The sequence below is a fragment of the Periplaneta americana genome, chromosome 2, assembly GCF_040183065.1.
Source record: "Periplaneta americana isolate PAMFEO1 chromosome 2, P.americana_PAMFEO1_priV1, whole genome shotgun sequence".
In the NCBI taxonomy this organism is placed as follows: domain Eukaryota; kingdom Metazoa; phylum Arthropoda; class Insecta; order Blattodea; family Blattidae; genus Periplaneta; species Periplaneta americana.
Genome location: NC_091118.1, coordinates 98,875,543 through 98,888,969, shown reverse-complemented (window position 1 = coordinate 98,888,969; position 13,427 = coordinate 98,875,543). Strand labels below are relative to the sequence as shown.

The 13,427-nt window shown below is 37.4% G+C and overlaps 1 protein-coding gene across 1 annotated transcript in view; it reads right to left on the bottom strand.

The window, feature by feature from the left end:
- ko (Stork-head domain-containing protein knockout) overlaps positions 1 to 13,427 on the bottom strand; it is a 698,943-nt gene that overhangs the window by 39,767 nt on the left and 645,749 nt on the right. Inside the window, exon 5 of the mRNA XM_069818178.1 lies at positions 6,510 to 6,738. Within this exon, the coding sequence (XP_069674279.1) occupies positions 6,510 to 6,738 (229 nt within the window). The remainder of the gene's footprint in view (positions 1 to 6,509; positions 6,739 to 13,427) is intronic.

The following is a 13,427-nucleotide window of genomic DNA, read 5'->3' as shown; positions in this document are numbered from 1 at the left end:
CATGTTTCACTTCCACGTACTGTTGGGATGCCTATGGAGTAGGGCGAAGTTTGTAGTATCTTGATATCCCCTCTCATGTTCGAACATTGCACTAGAGTCCTGCAAAACCGGTTGAAAACCGAAGGAACTTACATAGCGCTACTGAACGCCTGGCTTTATAGGCAGTATGCGAAGCACATCTGCTTGCGAACTGCCTCAGTATTCAGTTTAACGAGTATTCGAGTTGATTCGATCTCTCTGTGGGTGGACGGCTCTGGCGTATAAAATGAAGATCACGGTGAACCATCCAGATATTATAGCTGCGAATCATCAAGAGGAACAAACAGCATGCACCGTGAAACTACAGACGTTGTAAAGCGTAAATTGCAGAAAAAAACTTTCGGTATCCACAGATTACCAAGGTTACACTAGAAAACTGAATTATAATATTACAATAATGACACACTTAAAAAACAGTAAACTCGATCAATAGTAAAACTAAAACAAAAATATAAACTTAATCTTACGATGTTGGATGACGTATATACGTCCGTAGATTTGACATATTAATGAATATTTAAATACTTATATAGTCACAATCATGCCATGGTATGATTGTGACTATATAAGTATTTAAATATTCATTAAAACAAAAATAACTTTATATCTTCTGAACCTACTACAACCAATGCTTTTAGTATGTTTACTATGACTAAAGTCATAAACGTAATATAGGTTTTCCATTCATTTAAGTGAACCTTATCGCCCCGTACAATCTGCAGGGTTATTTCACTTCTACCCTGTATATGAATAGCTACTGTTTTGGAGGAATGCATTTAGAGTTAATAATTATTTAATTTTATGTTTTGTGATTAATTGTAATTCTATTTTGGATTTATTTACTTATTATATCTCACATTATACATTATGCTCATTTCATTTTCTACATACTAATTTGATGGAAAGATCACCAAACAACTCTAGCCTCTCTAGCAACACATGTGAAACGAATATTGGCCATTCCAAGAATAAGTGTTTCCACCGAGCGTAACTTTAGACTAGTAAAATAGATTTATTAATACATAAACACAAGAAGTCAACTCTGACCATGTAGTCTATGATAATAGGCCCTAATAATAATTGTGAACATCAAATAGTTGATATTAGCACGTGTGGAATAAAATAGTTCTTTGAATGACACTTGTTTTCTCTGAAGTAGATCTTTTCTATACAGAAGGATTTGTTTCTAAACCTTGCTATTCTTTTGTTATTCGTAGTTTAGAAATGTATAAATTATACTTATTTTGTACAGAACAACAACCATTGGGAACCAAAGTAATCGTATTGTTGAAAATAACATTACTGTTTATCTTTTTAAATTGATTTCTTAATAAATAATATTGCAACTGATTAGAATAATTAAAAAGCATGCAACCATTGTTTTAGAGGTAGGCCTATACATTTTTTTTAGTTTAAAGTACAAACGTCATAATGGACTTATGTACTTATTTCCTATTTTGTTTTATAAAGAATTGTAATTATATTTTTGAATATGTTTACATTATGATATTTCACATTATACATTACGTCTATGTCCTTCGATGTCACTGTGTCCATTGTTCATTTATTTGTTACTAGTCAAATTACTGCAAGTTCGAAATACAAAAATAAATGTATTAAAGTGTCAAATTATTTGTATTCCTATTTGAAGCAAACATATTTTTGTAATTCAACAAAATAAATATCCTTCAATATTATTACTCTGTTTGTATACTCAGAAAATGTTAAAGAGTTATTGTATGATCAAATGTACCTGGTGTTATTTGGAGATCGTATTTTCTTCCTCCTTACCATTTCTTTCTGTGTGAGATTTGTGTTCTAAATAATTCGCGATCTTACATGAACTTATGTAATATCGATCATTGGGTTATACAAATCGAACAAGATTCAGTCAATATGTGACGAGAAAGAGTTACGACGTAATCAAATGATGAAGTTATGAGGTATACTGTTTAACACTGGTATAGAAAAACGCCAGCTATATAGCGTTTATTGGTAAGAAAAATATACATGGCTTGTGCACGTCTTGTTGTGTGAAAAATTATAACATTGTTTAACATATCCTATAAGCAACTTTCATTAGTAAAACTCTGAAAGTTTAAAATATAAACGATACTTATAAAGTTACTACAAGTTCAGAATTATAAAGAAAATACATGTGTTATAGTGTCGAATGAACTGTAAGAATACTTGCAAACACTTTTTTTTTCAATAAGACAACGTAAATTTCCTTGTTACTCTGGCTGTGTACTTGAAAAACGTTAGTTTCATGTAAATCCGCCTGATGTTCTGTCTACTCTGCAATACATCAGGCGTAACCGCTCGACAACCGAGTTATTCGGCCCGATGTTCATCGTAGCCGGTTGAGCTCCGACCGGTCGAATCTAAACCGGTTGTGTGCGCAGTTTTGCAGGTCTCTACATTGCACGACACTAGTATAAATCTCGAACACTTTTCTCTGATGTTTTTTGAAAGTGTTGTCATGCATTGTAAACAATTCTAGTTGCAACTCCACAGGATCAAAAGTTAATGGTTTGCGAAGAGAGACATATCTTCATAATATCTGAAAATCAGATCTCAAATTACGTATACGAGTATAAGCTTTCAAGAATGGAGATGTATATCTAGCATTTTATTTTCCAAAGCATCCAGAGAAGGGAAGTGATATGTGATATGACTATTCAGTTGAGTTTTATATGAAGTTAATTTAACCATGAATGTCTTCATGATATGCATCATGGTTGCAGTTGTGTATTCAGTTGGCTGTACAGAGTGTTTCAAAAATACGGGGCATAATTTCAGGTATGTATTTCCCACATGTAGACAATCAAAATAGTTCATTACAACATGTGTCCGGAAATGCTTCATTTCCGAGTTATGGCCTTCATAACATTGAAATTCACCGGAACGTTTTTCTTTCCGCAGGTCGTTTTCGTTAGAGAAGATGTTCAAAATGTCCACCTCCTGCTTGAATACAGACCTCACATCGATGTCTCATTGACCTGCGAACACGATCCCAAACTCCAGGAGTATTGCGTATGTCCTCAGAACATGCCACAATTCGATTCCGAAGGGATTCCAAATCAGGCACCGGAGACGAATAAACCAATGATTTTAAATGGCCCCACAAGTAGAAATCGAGAGGGTTCAGATCAGGTGAGCGTGGAGGCCAATCAATTGGGCCACTTCTACCTATCCATCGATCAGGAAACCTTCGATCCAAGTACCGGCGAGCCGTACGACTGAAGTGTGCAGGAGCGCCATCATGCAAGAAGTGAATGTGTTGACGATTGATCAGTGGAGTGTCTTCTAAAACATGAGGTATGGTGTTTTCCAGGAAGTTTGTGTACGCCTGCCCCGTAAGTCTGTTTACAAGTACATGGGGTCCAACTAATCGATCACCAATGATACGGCCCACATGTTGAGGGAGAACCGCACTTGGTGATGAGATGGAACAGTTGCACGTGCGTTTTCATACGCCCATACATGCTGATTGTGGAAATTTGTTATGCCATCTCGTGTGAACTGTGCTTCATCTGTAAATAAGGAAAGTTCGGATTTACACCACACTGCTGCAAGAACCACTGACAGAACCTAACTCGTGCAGGGTAATCTGCTGGTGACAGGGCCTGTACACGTTGCAAATGATAAGGATACAATTGATACTCTTTCAACAGTCTCCAGACAGTCGTATGAGGAACATTGACTTGCAACGCTACCTTTCGTGTGCTGATAGAAGGAGTCATGTTCACAGCCTCCAGAATCTCCTCCTGTACTTCTGGAGTTGTAGATCTTGGTCGTCCCCTTCCCAAACCAGGAGAGTTAAATTTTCCATACTCGCACAGACGGTAGTGGAGACGTACAAATGTCTTCCGACTGGACATTGTCGCTTTGGGTACCTCTCCTGGTACAAACGACGAGCCTGCGCAGCATTGCCGTCCGCCTTACCGTACATGAAGTGTATCTCTGCCAGCTCTTGATTTGAATACATGTCGCACAGTCTTACGCCTACACAACACTGAATGTAACCTTCGCCTCGGAATGAACTGTCAGAGTGCCCTCTTAATGTCTCCTTTGACGGCAACGATCTGCGGAAAGAAAAACGTTCCGGTGAATTTCAATGTTGTGAAGGCCATAACTCGGTAATAAAGCATTTCCGGACACATGTTGTAATGAACTATTTTGATTGTCTACATGTGGGAAATACATACCTGAAATTATGCCCCGTATTTTTGAAACACACTGTATTATGATGACCAGTCAGATCTGTTAGAAATGCAAGATCACTAATCCATTGTAGACCCGTCAATTCATCTATAGTAGCTCGCTGTGAAAACAGAAATAAGTTACCTTAGCTATAACTTACTGCATTTATTTAAGCGTAAAGTTCAATGGATATATGGACATTTAAAATTTTAAGACTTGAAGTAGTTGAATACTAACTAGTTTAACACTAGCCTTTAATTCTAAGAAGCAGCGAATTGTTTTCCCCGTAATATTTACCATGGGCAGCACTGAAATGACGTCTTATATTATAATGCAGTATACGTGTAACAAAAATGAACAGGAAAATAGGCAATTAGCTTTATTACCTTTTTCACCAACAAAGTAACCATATTCCCATTCCTTATTGAAAGTTTATCTTGGTACTGTAGACAGTGTCATTTTAAAATATTCTGTAAACTGCTCGCCACTGAATGTTTACGTTCTGCAGCTGACTAACTACAACAGAATGAAAACAGAGTCGCGGATAGGGGGTGGAGAAAGTACGTATGTTTAGTATCCCTGGGTTATACTAAGCCTCAAAAGGCATGTGTTCTGTCCAAAACCAATCTTAGCCGCCATTGCTTCATTTCTCTTAAGAGAACTAGTAATCTAAATTATAAATTTATAAGTACAACTAGACCTCGGAATTAATTAGGAAAAATGTATATTTTTTCTTTAACCAATTTGACATGACATTAATCGTATAGGATATAGGAGAACTTGGAGCTCTAGGTCCTAGAATTCATCTGGTACTCGTCGCTGGTTAAGACCTGGCACTTTGAGGGCTGAGGCAGGATGGACCATCTGTCAGAATTGGATTCAAGAATGTCACCCATGCCATCTGTCTGACTTGGAACAATTATTGCATACGAAGGCGCAAAATGGGTCAAGTAAGACTTCCTGGGTTAGGTCCCCAAAAAGCCAAGCCAAGCTACCCACCCATCCCTCCGTCTGCTTGTCTCTGGCAATGAATGAATGAATGAATGAATCAACCGACCGACCGACCGACCGACCAACCAACCAATTAATCTGTCGATCCATTCATCCTTTCATTAATTCATTTTCATCCTTTTTCAGGGTAAATGTAAACCCAGACATAGCGTTTTTTAACCTTCGCACTTTTCGTCGTTTCGTTTGTAACATTACAAAATTCGATCATGTAACACTGTTACTATAACTGTTGTCTTGGAATCAACTTTAAGAAAGAAAACTCTTCAACTCCCTCTTATTACTATTTAAAATTATCCACACCCTCTTACCTAGCATCTAGTTTTGTTTACCTTCCACTATCTCGAACCCGGGACAAGTACCTTTTCCCTCTATTCCTGTGCACAGAACATCTTTCGGCATATCGATTTCACACCTCTGGAATTGTCTCCGTGACCATGACAGAGATTGTCGAACAATATCAAAATTCAAATTTAAACTAAAGAATTACATTCTAGTTAATGGAAGTGCTTCTTAAACACTTGTCAGGTTGCACAACTTCGGCTTTACCCATTACATATAATATTCTAACTATGCTACTGTCAGTTTTATCCTTAATATGCAATGTATTACCGTATTTATTATTATTATCATTATTATCGTTATCATCATCATCATTGCTATTACTGTTATTTCAACTACAGTATATAGTGTACCTCGTTTTAATCGTGACAACGCTTTTTTTAGTTCTTTTAAGCATTCTGATTATTATATTGTGTTTCTGTTTTGTGAAGGATTTTAGATAAGGGCGCAAATAGCCCTTTTTAAACCCCACTAACTCAACTATACTTTTTTTGTTGTACTGTATTATCTGAAAGTGCTCTGTAGTGTTCTTTGATCCTGTTGACCATCTATAGAGCTTTAATTTAATTTATATTATTTTTGTCACAGTTTGTGTCTATATAGACTATATATACAGTGTGTATGTATGTATGTACAGTGTGTGTGTATGTATGTATGTATGTATGTATGTATGTATGTATGTATGTATGTATGTATCCTCGCGCGAGCTTGAGTCCCTCACCTCCGCGTGCATTGCCGACCGGCCGTGAAAACTGTTCCGCTCTATACTGTTCACCCAGTATATATATATATATATATATATATATATATATATATATATATATATACACATACACATACACGAGACGTTACTTGTGCATATACAATAAACAAATATTAATATCGGAAAAGCAGGAATGGAAGCCGCAACTCACCTCCGCAGATGACATCGGCGAGGTTGGTCTGCACAGCCTGGTGCGTCACGTCGCCGTCGCGGATCGTCTGCATCTCGCCGTGCACGTAGGCCAGCGCCTCCTCCGTGGACATGAGCATGGGCCGCGCGTCGTCAGGAGCCACCGTGCGGCTGTGGCGCCGCTGGTGACTCGAGTCACGGCGCCTCTTCTCCGGAGTCACTACAAAATAGCCTTGCGACGTCTGGTATACCTGCAACAGCATGGGCAATTGTTGATTAGCTATGTTTTCCACCAGCATGGCGAGTGTTACGAGAGAAATGGCACTTCAGCTGTCTTGTTGACAGAATTTGCAGAGCATGGTTCCATGGCAGCTTACAAAGTCATGACTGAAAGTGAAGAACAGAAACAAACGAAAAGAAAATAAAGAAGAAAATGAAAGGAAAATAAGCTGTAAAGAGAATAGGAAAGGAATTCGGGAACTCGTCACATTGTATTCGTACTCAGAACAATTCGTTACTGTTAAGGTTCGTCACAATTACAATTTTGTTACAGCTAATGTTCGTCAATTAAAACCTGTCCAAATGACATCTTGTTAAATAATATTATTTTTCATTGTGTTAATTTAACAGGTTTCACTGTTCATCAATTGTTACTATTATCCACAGTAACAGTTTCGGTTGTTAATCACAGTTAAAATTATATGTGACAAAATCAAGTTCACTAGCAAAGAAATAGATTGTCAAAAAGTTATATTACCAGGGCTTCATGTACACAAAACATAGATTAGTTAGGGATGGAATCGTCTGGTGATGCGATTTTTGTTAGAGTGTAGGTCCGTGATTATATCAATCAATCATAAACCGTTCTGTTTTCAACCACATCGTAAAATGGAACGAGTACAAGCTATAGAATGCTTGGAAGCAATGAGAAGGAGAGGGCTAGATATACTAGAGCACCTCCATATTTCAAACTAAATTGTAACGAATGTCAGGCGAAGGCAATGCAATGTAAAGTTCCCTAAGAAATCAACTATAAAAATTATAACTCATAAGGAGAGAGCACCTTTATTCAGAAGCAGGAACCATCAACGATCTATTGCGCTAATCCTCAAGCTAGGCGCATTTCTAAACCCATACCGGCTGACTACACTAAGATTCGCCGAGTACCTAGGTTTCGAGCAGGCAACCCCCATTGTTCCTAGACCAGCCCCCTTCGTGCGTCGCCGGCCGGCGATCGGGGAATACTATGGAATAATGACGAACTAGAGAAATAGTGATGGAATGATGTAGATGGCTGATATGGGGAAAAATTAGAGAACCTCAAGAGAAACCTAACTGTGACCTTGCTCACCACAAACATCACTAAGGATTTTTCAATGAAAATCCCAGACCTAACCGGGACTGGAACCCGGGCTGTCTGCGTGACAGGCCGGAGGTCTGACCACTCGGACTGTGAGGTGACTTTATGGATGTAATAAAGAGATAATTTGACGGAGTGCGAATAGCCCGATGCCTATTCCATTTCTCCTGAACCATTATTTTGGAGACGTCTCCAGAAGGGTGGAGTGAAAAAAATAATTTCAGAATTTAAATTCGGCAGAGCTTTCAAAAGTTGTCATTTGATGTCAAATGATCGTGTAAGAAATTTTTTTCGATTTATTTTAATATTTAGATGCGCCCCAGAGGCTTCGAAAATTTCCTTATAGTTAAAAATAAGAAAAAATGAGCTTTTATTTATTCTTATTATTTAATTTATTACATTATCTCATTTTCAGTTTGAGAGAGGATATGGATCACAGTCGTAGCGAGATACTGGAAAGGGGTAAGGGTACCTCAAATGCAAGGAACACAACAGAATTCCCAATATCTGGCACTCCAGCAAAAATATCAGAAAATGTTCTTCCCATCAATGCTGATGTAGTGAGGAACTGTCAACTGTGAGATGGATCATGAAACTTGATGTTCATTCAGAAGAACCACACATCATAGATATTGCAGAAACAGTTTCCGTAGATGTTGAGAATATGTGGAGGAAAGCATCTATCCTCACATTTCTCACAAACCGTTTGTCGGACAAACGTGTAGTTGAAACATCATTCAATTACACAATAAATACAGAAACATATTTAAACCATTCAAAGGTAGAGAAAGTGATACAAATTATAAAACTAAAATTAAAAACTGCTGCAAAACTACTAATTCACAGTTATTCGATATTGCCTTTTGCAAATGTACAGACTTCTCAAAATGCAAGTGTCCAAATACAAGAAGTTTCCAAGTGATGAGCGAGAGTTCATTGTTGATCAGAGAACCATGAGGAAAATGGTAATTGGTGGTATTGACCTTAAAATGACCCGGCATATTAAGAAAAAGGAGGAACGAAAGGTGAAGGAATAAAGGAGACTGGAGATGATTGTCAACAGAATATCCGATAAGTATTGCATCTGAAAATAGTTCAGAATTAGAATATGGGGAAGGAAATAAAAGTAGAATTAAACCAACGACCAGAATAAAGAAAAATCAAATGAAATTGCATCTTCTAAAGATGGCAAGTGACTGTGATCGACGTGGCCTTTCAGATCGAGCAGCCGCCTCTATTGCTAGTGCTCTTTTGCAAGACATTGGTGTTGGATATGATAGTGAGACAAGTAATGTCATCGATCGTAGTAAAGTACGCAGAGAAAGGAAGAAGTTTAGACAGGAAGCTATGGAAAGATTTGCTGAAAACTCCTGCCCTCTTAATGGGTTGTACTTCGATAGAAGAAAAACCCTTAAAACAGTTCAAATTAAGAAGGATTACAAGTTCCATGCATCTACTCAATTGGAAGATCATTACACACTTGTTCAAGAACCAGATTCAAGATACATAAGTCACTACAGTTCCAAGTGGTGAATCATAGTTATCTTACAAGAGATGTTATCATTTTTCCATAAACAGAATATTTCCTTATAAAACCTCAAAGTAATAGGATGTGATGGAAACAAATGTAAACACTGGAGTCAAAGGTGGAGTCATACATCTATTGGAAGTGGAACTAAATCGGCCTTTGCAATGGTTTTTTTGTCTTCTTCATACTAATAACCTGCCCTTAAGACATTTATTTCATAGAATGGATGGTAACACAGTAAGACCAACGTCTCTGCCTGAGCCAATTGGGAAAGCAATAAAGAAATGTGGAGATCTTCCCCTTTTAAAATGATCTAAGTACAGACCAGAAATACCTGTATGATGTATGTCAAGTTGTATCAAATGGTGTCTGTTCCACAGATTTGTTACCACGGAAGCCATTCCAGATGGTTGACTACAGCAAGCAGAATATTCAGACTCTATATCAGTACAGAAAAATCTTCTGAGAAACGCATAATATTTGTAACATATGTTATTAAAGTATATGCAACAGTCTGGTTTTCCATTAAAATGAAACCAAAGTTAACAGAAGGTTCACGTCATCTCTGGAAATTCATAAATCTGTCTCGATATTTACGTAAAGAAATAAAGGCCATTATTGATCCAGAAATCCAGAGAAATAGCTTTCTTGCTCATTCTGAAAACATTCTTTTATCGATGATAACTGATGAAAGAAGAGACATTCAGCAGCTAGCACTCAGAAGGATTACAGCAGCAAAACGTTCCCCGAATTCTTTTTCAAGTGTAAGAATGTCCCGTGTTCCAGAAGTAAATTTTTAAGCTAAAGATTACACTGAACTCATTGACTGCAAGAAACACAGAGACACGAACCACCAGTAACAAAGAATGTAGAAGGAAAAGAAATATTAGATGTAATTCATTCACGGCAGGAGATGAACATTAACATGCTGAAATTCCCATGCCACACTCGAGCGACTGAGAGATATGTTCACCTTATAACAGAAACATTCAAAAGTGTTTGTGGGGAAAACAGTCGATATGGTTTTGTTCTTGCAGGATTACAATCAAGGTCGCTAATAAAATTATTCAATACAAAGTCTGAATATATTACTTGAAATTTGGAAAATAAGTTGCAAAACATTACACAAATTGTATCACTAACTAAATATGGTATAATATATTTACTTAGTCATTTGTAATATGTACGTTTGTCCAAGATGTCACAAGTAATTATTTCATTAAAATTCAAGAATTCTTTAATTTTTTTAAAGTGGGTATTTTAGTATTGACTACCTAAATTAGTATTTGTAAGTGACGTGTGTTATCAGACGCTTAAAATGACTTGAAATATGCTTTGAAATAGTAATTTGTAGATTATTATAAAAAAATGTTTAACCGTTTGATGTTCCGATATTTGTTCTATACTTCACAGCGCTTGGGGCGCATCAAAGAATTGAGATAGAAACTTGAGATATCTCAATAAAATTCCATTCCCTCGTGTCGCTTTAATTTGTTCCCAAACAAGACATAGGCCTAACACTGTACATGTATTTTACTCCTACAGGTAACCGTACAAGGTGTTCTAATAACCGTTTTTGACTAAACAGGAGGCAATAATTACGTGAAGGGAGAGGCAGGTATCGCTGTTTCCATAGACTATAGAGTATACGGAATTGCGCTGAACAGGAGAACAGGTGTGAAAACTTTCAGCCGTGCCGTTACGATAACCAAGTACACAATGTCGCCAACATACGGCACGACGTTTACTTATGTTGTATTTACCAGGAGAAATTTTGCTCCTTCCTCTCTTCCACTCTCGTCCTTTTCAACTTTACTGAGAAGTAGCGCCACTGGTAGCAACAAAGTTAGACAGAGTTTGATGAGGAGATGTTTTAGTGACAAGTAGTCCCACTGTCAATGATTAAGTGAGATAGGGTTTGAAGACAAATTAAGTGCCTCGCGCAAAAATGACACAAGTAAATGTCAGGCATGTTATCGCTCTGTTATACATTTTTGTTTCCCAAATTTGCTTCCGTCGATTTCAACAATATTTCCGGGATCGTATCATATTTCTCCTTCATTAGGCTGTGATGATAACATTTTATAATATCTTTGAAAACGTGCATTTTCTTTTAGAGCATTCTGAATTCGCCACTACAGACTACTAGTTACACCTTACACTTGACTACTGCAGTCAATTCGCAAAGAACAGTCTGTAGTTCTGAATTTTACTAGCGACATTTCGCTTCTCCTTTGTTTAACATGGCTTGCTTTCCACCACTGTGGAGTAACGGTTAGCATGCATGATCATGAAACGAGCGGGCCCGGGTTCAAATACTGGTTGGGACAAGTTACATGGTCGAGGTTTTTACGAGGTTTTCCCACAACCCATTAAGAAAAAATGCTGGGTAACTTTTGGTGCTGAACCCTGGATACATTTCGCCGGCATTACCACTTTCATCTCACTCAGACGCTAGATAACCATAGCAGCTGATAAAGCATCGTAACATAACAAAAATAGACATAACTTGCTGCGGCCCGGTCACTAGTGGCCAGCATAGTTGGCCTGCTGCTCCACATACCACATGCAATGTCCTATTGTTCCTAGAATTGCTATGATCGGGTTCTGAACAACCTCAAGGGCAATAAATACACGCGAGGAGTGTCACAGATGATTGAATTAAGGGAAAACCACATCTCTCTTTCTACCACGTACTGGAAAATCTTCGAAATGAGATGACAAAATAGGTATCAGGAAAAGCTGGCAGCAGGACACTCCTAATCTGTTGGCTCCCGTCATATAGATGAATATTAGTATTTTTCCCGTGCTTGTTTCGATGATGGTTAATGTTCCCTGTCTTGCATGCTGGGACGGGGTCGGAAAAATTCACAAACATCAAACATGAAAGCTGAGATGGAAGCTATACGAAAGAGACGTTTACCAGCCTATTCTGTTTTGCTGGCTTTGGACGTGAGAAGTAGACCTTATTATCAAGTTCAGAAAAGAAAACTGTGCAGCCAAGAATGGTTACGGCGTTAAATACGACACGAGCCAACATGTCTTAACAGTGTTATATGAACAACTGAGGTACGTACAAACTATGGCTATTATGACTGAACTGTATAGGACTTTTTATAGCAAGTATTGTTTCACTATTTTAATAAAAATTACTTTTAAACAATAAAATTCAGATACTACACAAAAGATTTTAGTGTATATTCTTCACATAAGAAAATTATATCATCATGTAAACTTCCAATGAAATCCCACATACTTTCAGAGTTTACATAAAGAACAGTGTGCAAAAATCAAAATTTTAACACATGCAATATATTCAAGTTAACTCAAAATATTAATTCTGCATTTTTCCACTCTCTTATTTTACCTTGTTCTTTACAGTCCTAAAAATTCAACATCCTTAAAAGAAATCTACATTAGAATGCATGAAGGCAAAAGTCTTCCCTGTACGCCTGAAATTACAGTCCAACTTGATCCTTGGTCCATCCGTAACTCAGTTTGAAACAGAGTTCTCAGTCGAAATGAAATTGTAAAATAGTCCGCTATTTTTTTTCAAGCACACATGCACGCGCGAAAAATAACAATCATTCTATCCTCGAAATCCAGCAAGCTAGTACCGGTAACCAAAGCAGCCGGCAGTGGGCAGAATTTCTAGCAAGCAAGCACGCTGAACTGCCATCAACGCTCCCAGCATGCGATCTGTCAAAAAAACACACACCATGGGATCCGCGTTTTAAATTTCAAGAACATCACCAGCAGCATAAGTTAATCTATAAATTTGATCATTATCATCATCATCATCATCATCATCATCATCATCATCATCATCATCACTTGCGCTACAGTTCACGGTTAGCTTTGGTATCTTCAAAGACCTTTTTCCAAGTATCCCTTTCCTGTGTTTTCCTTCTCCAGTTTCGAATACCTATTTCATTCAAATCGTTCCTTACATCATCTAACCACTTTAATTTTGGCTTCTCATATTTTATTTGGTCCTATGTCTCGCTGAACAAGAGTATTTTGGGTATCTCTCTTTCGTTCATCCTTATTAT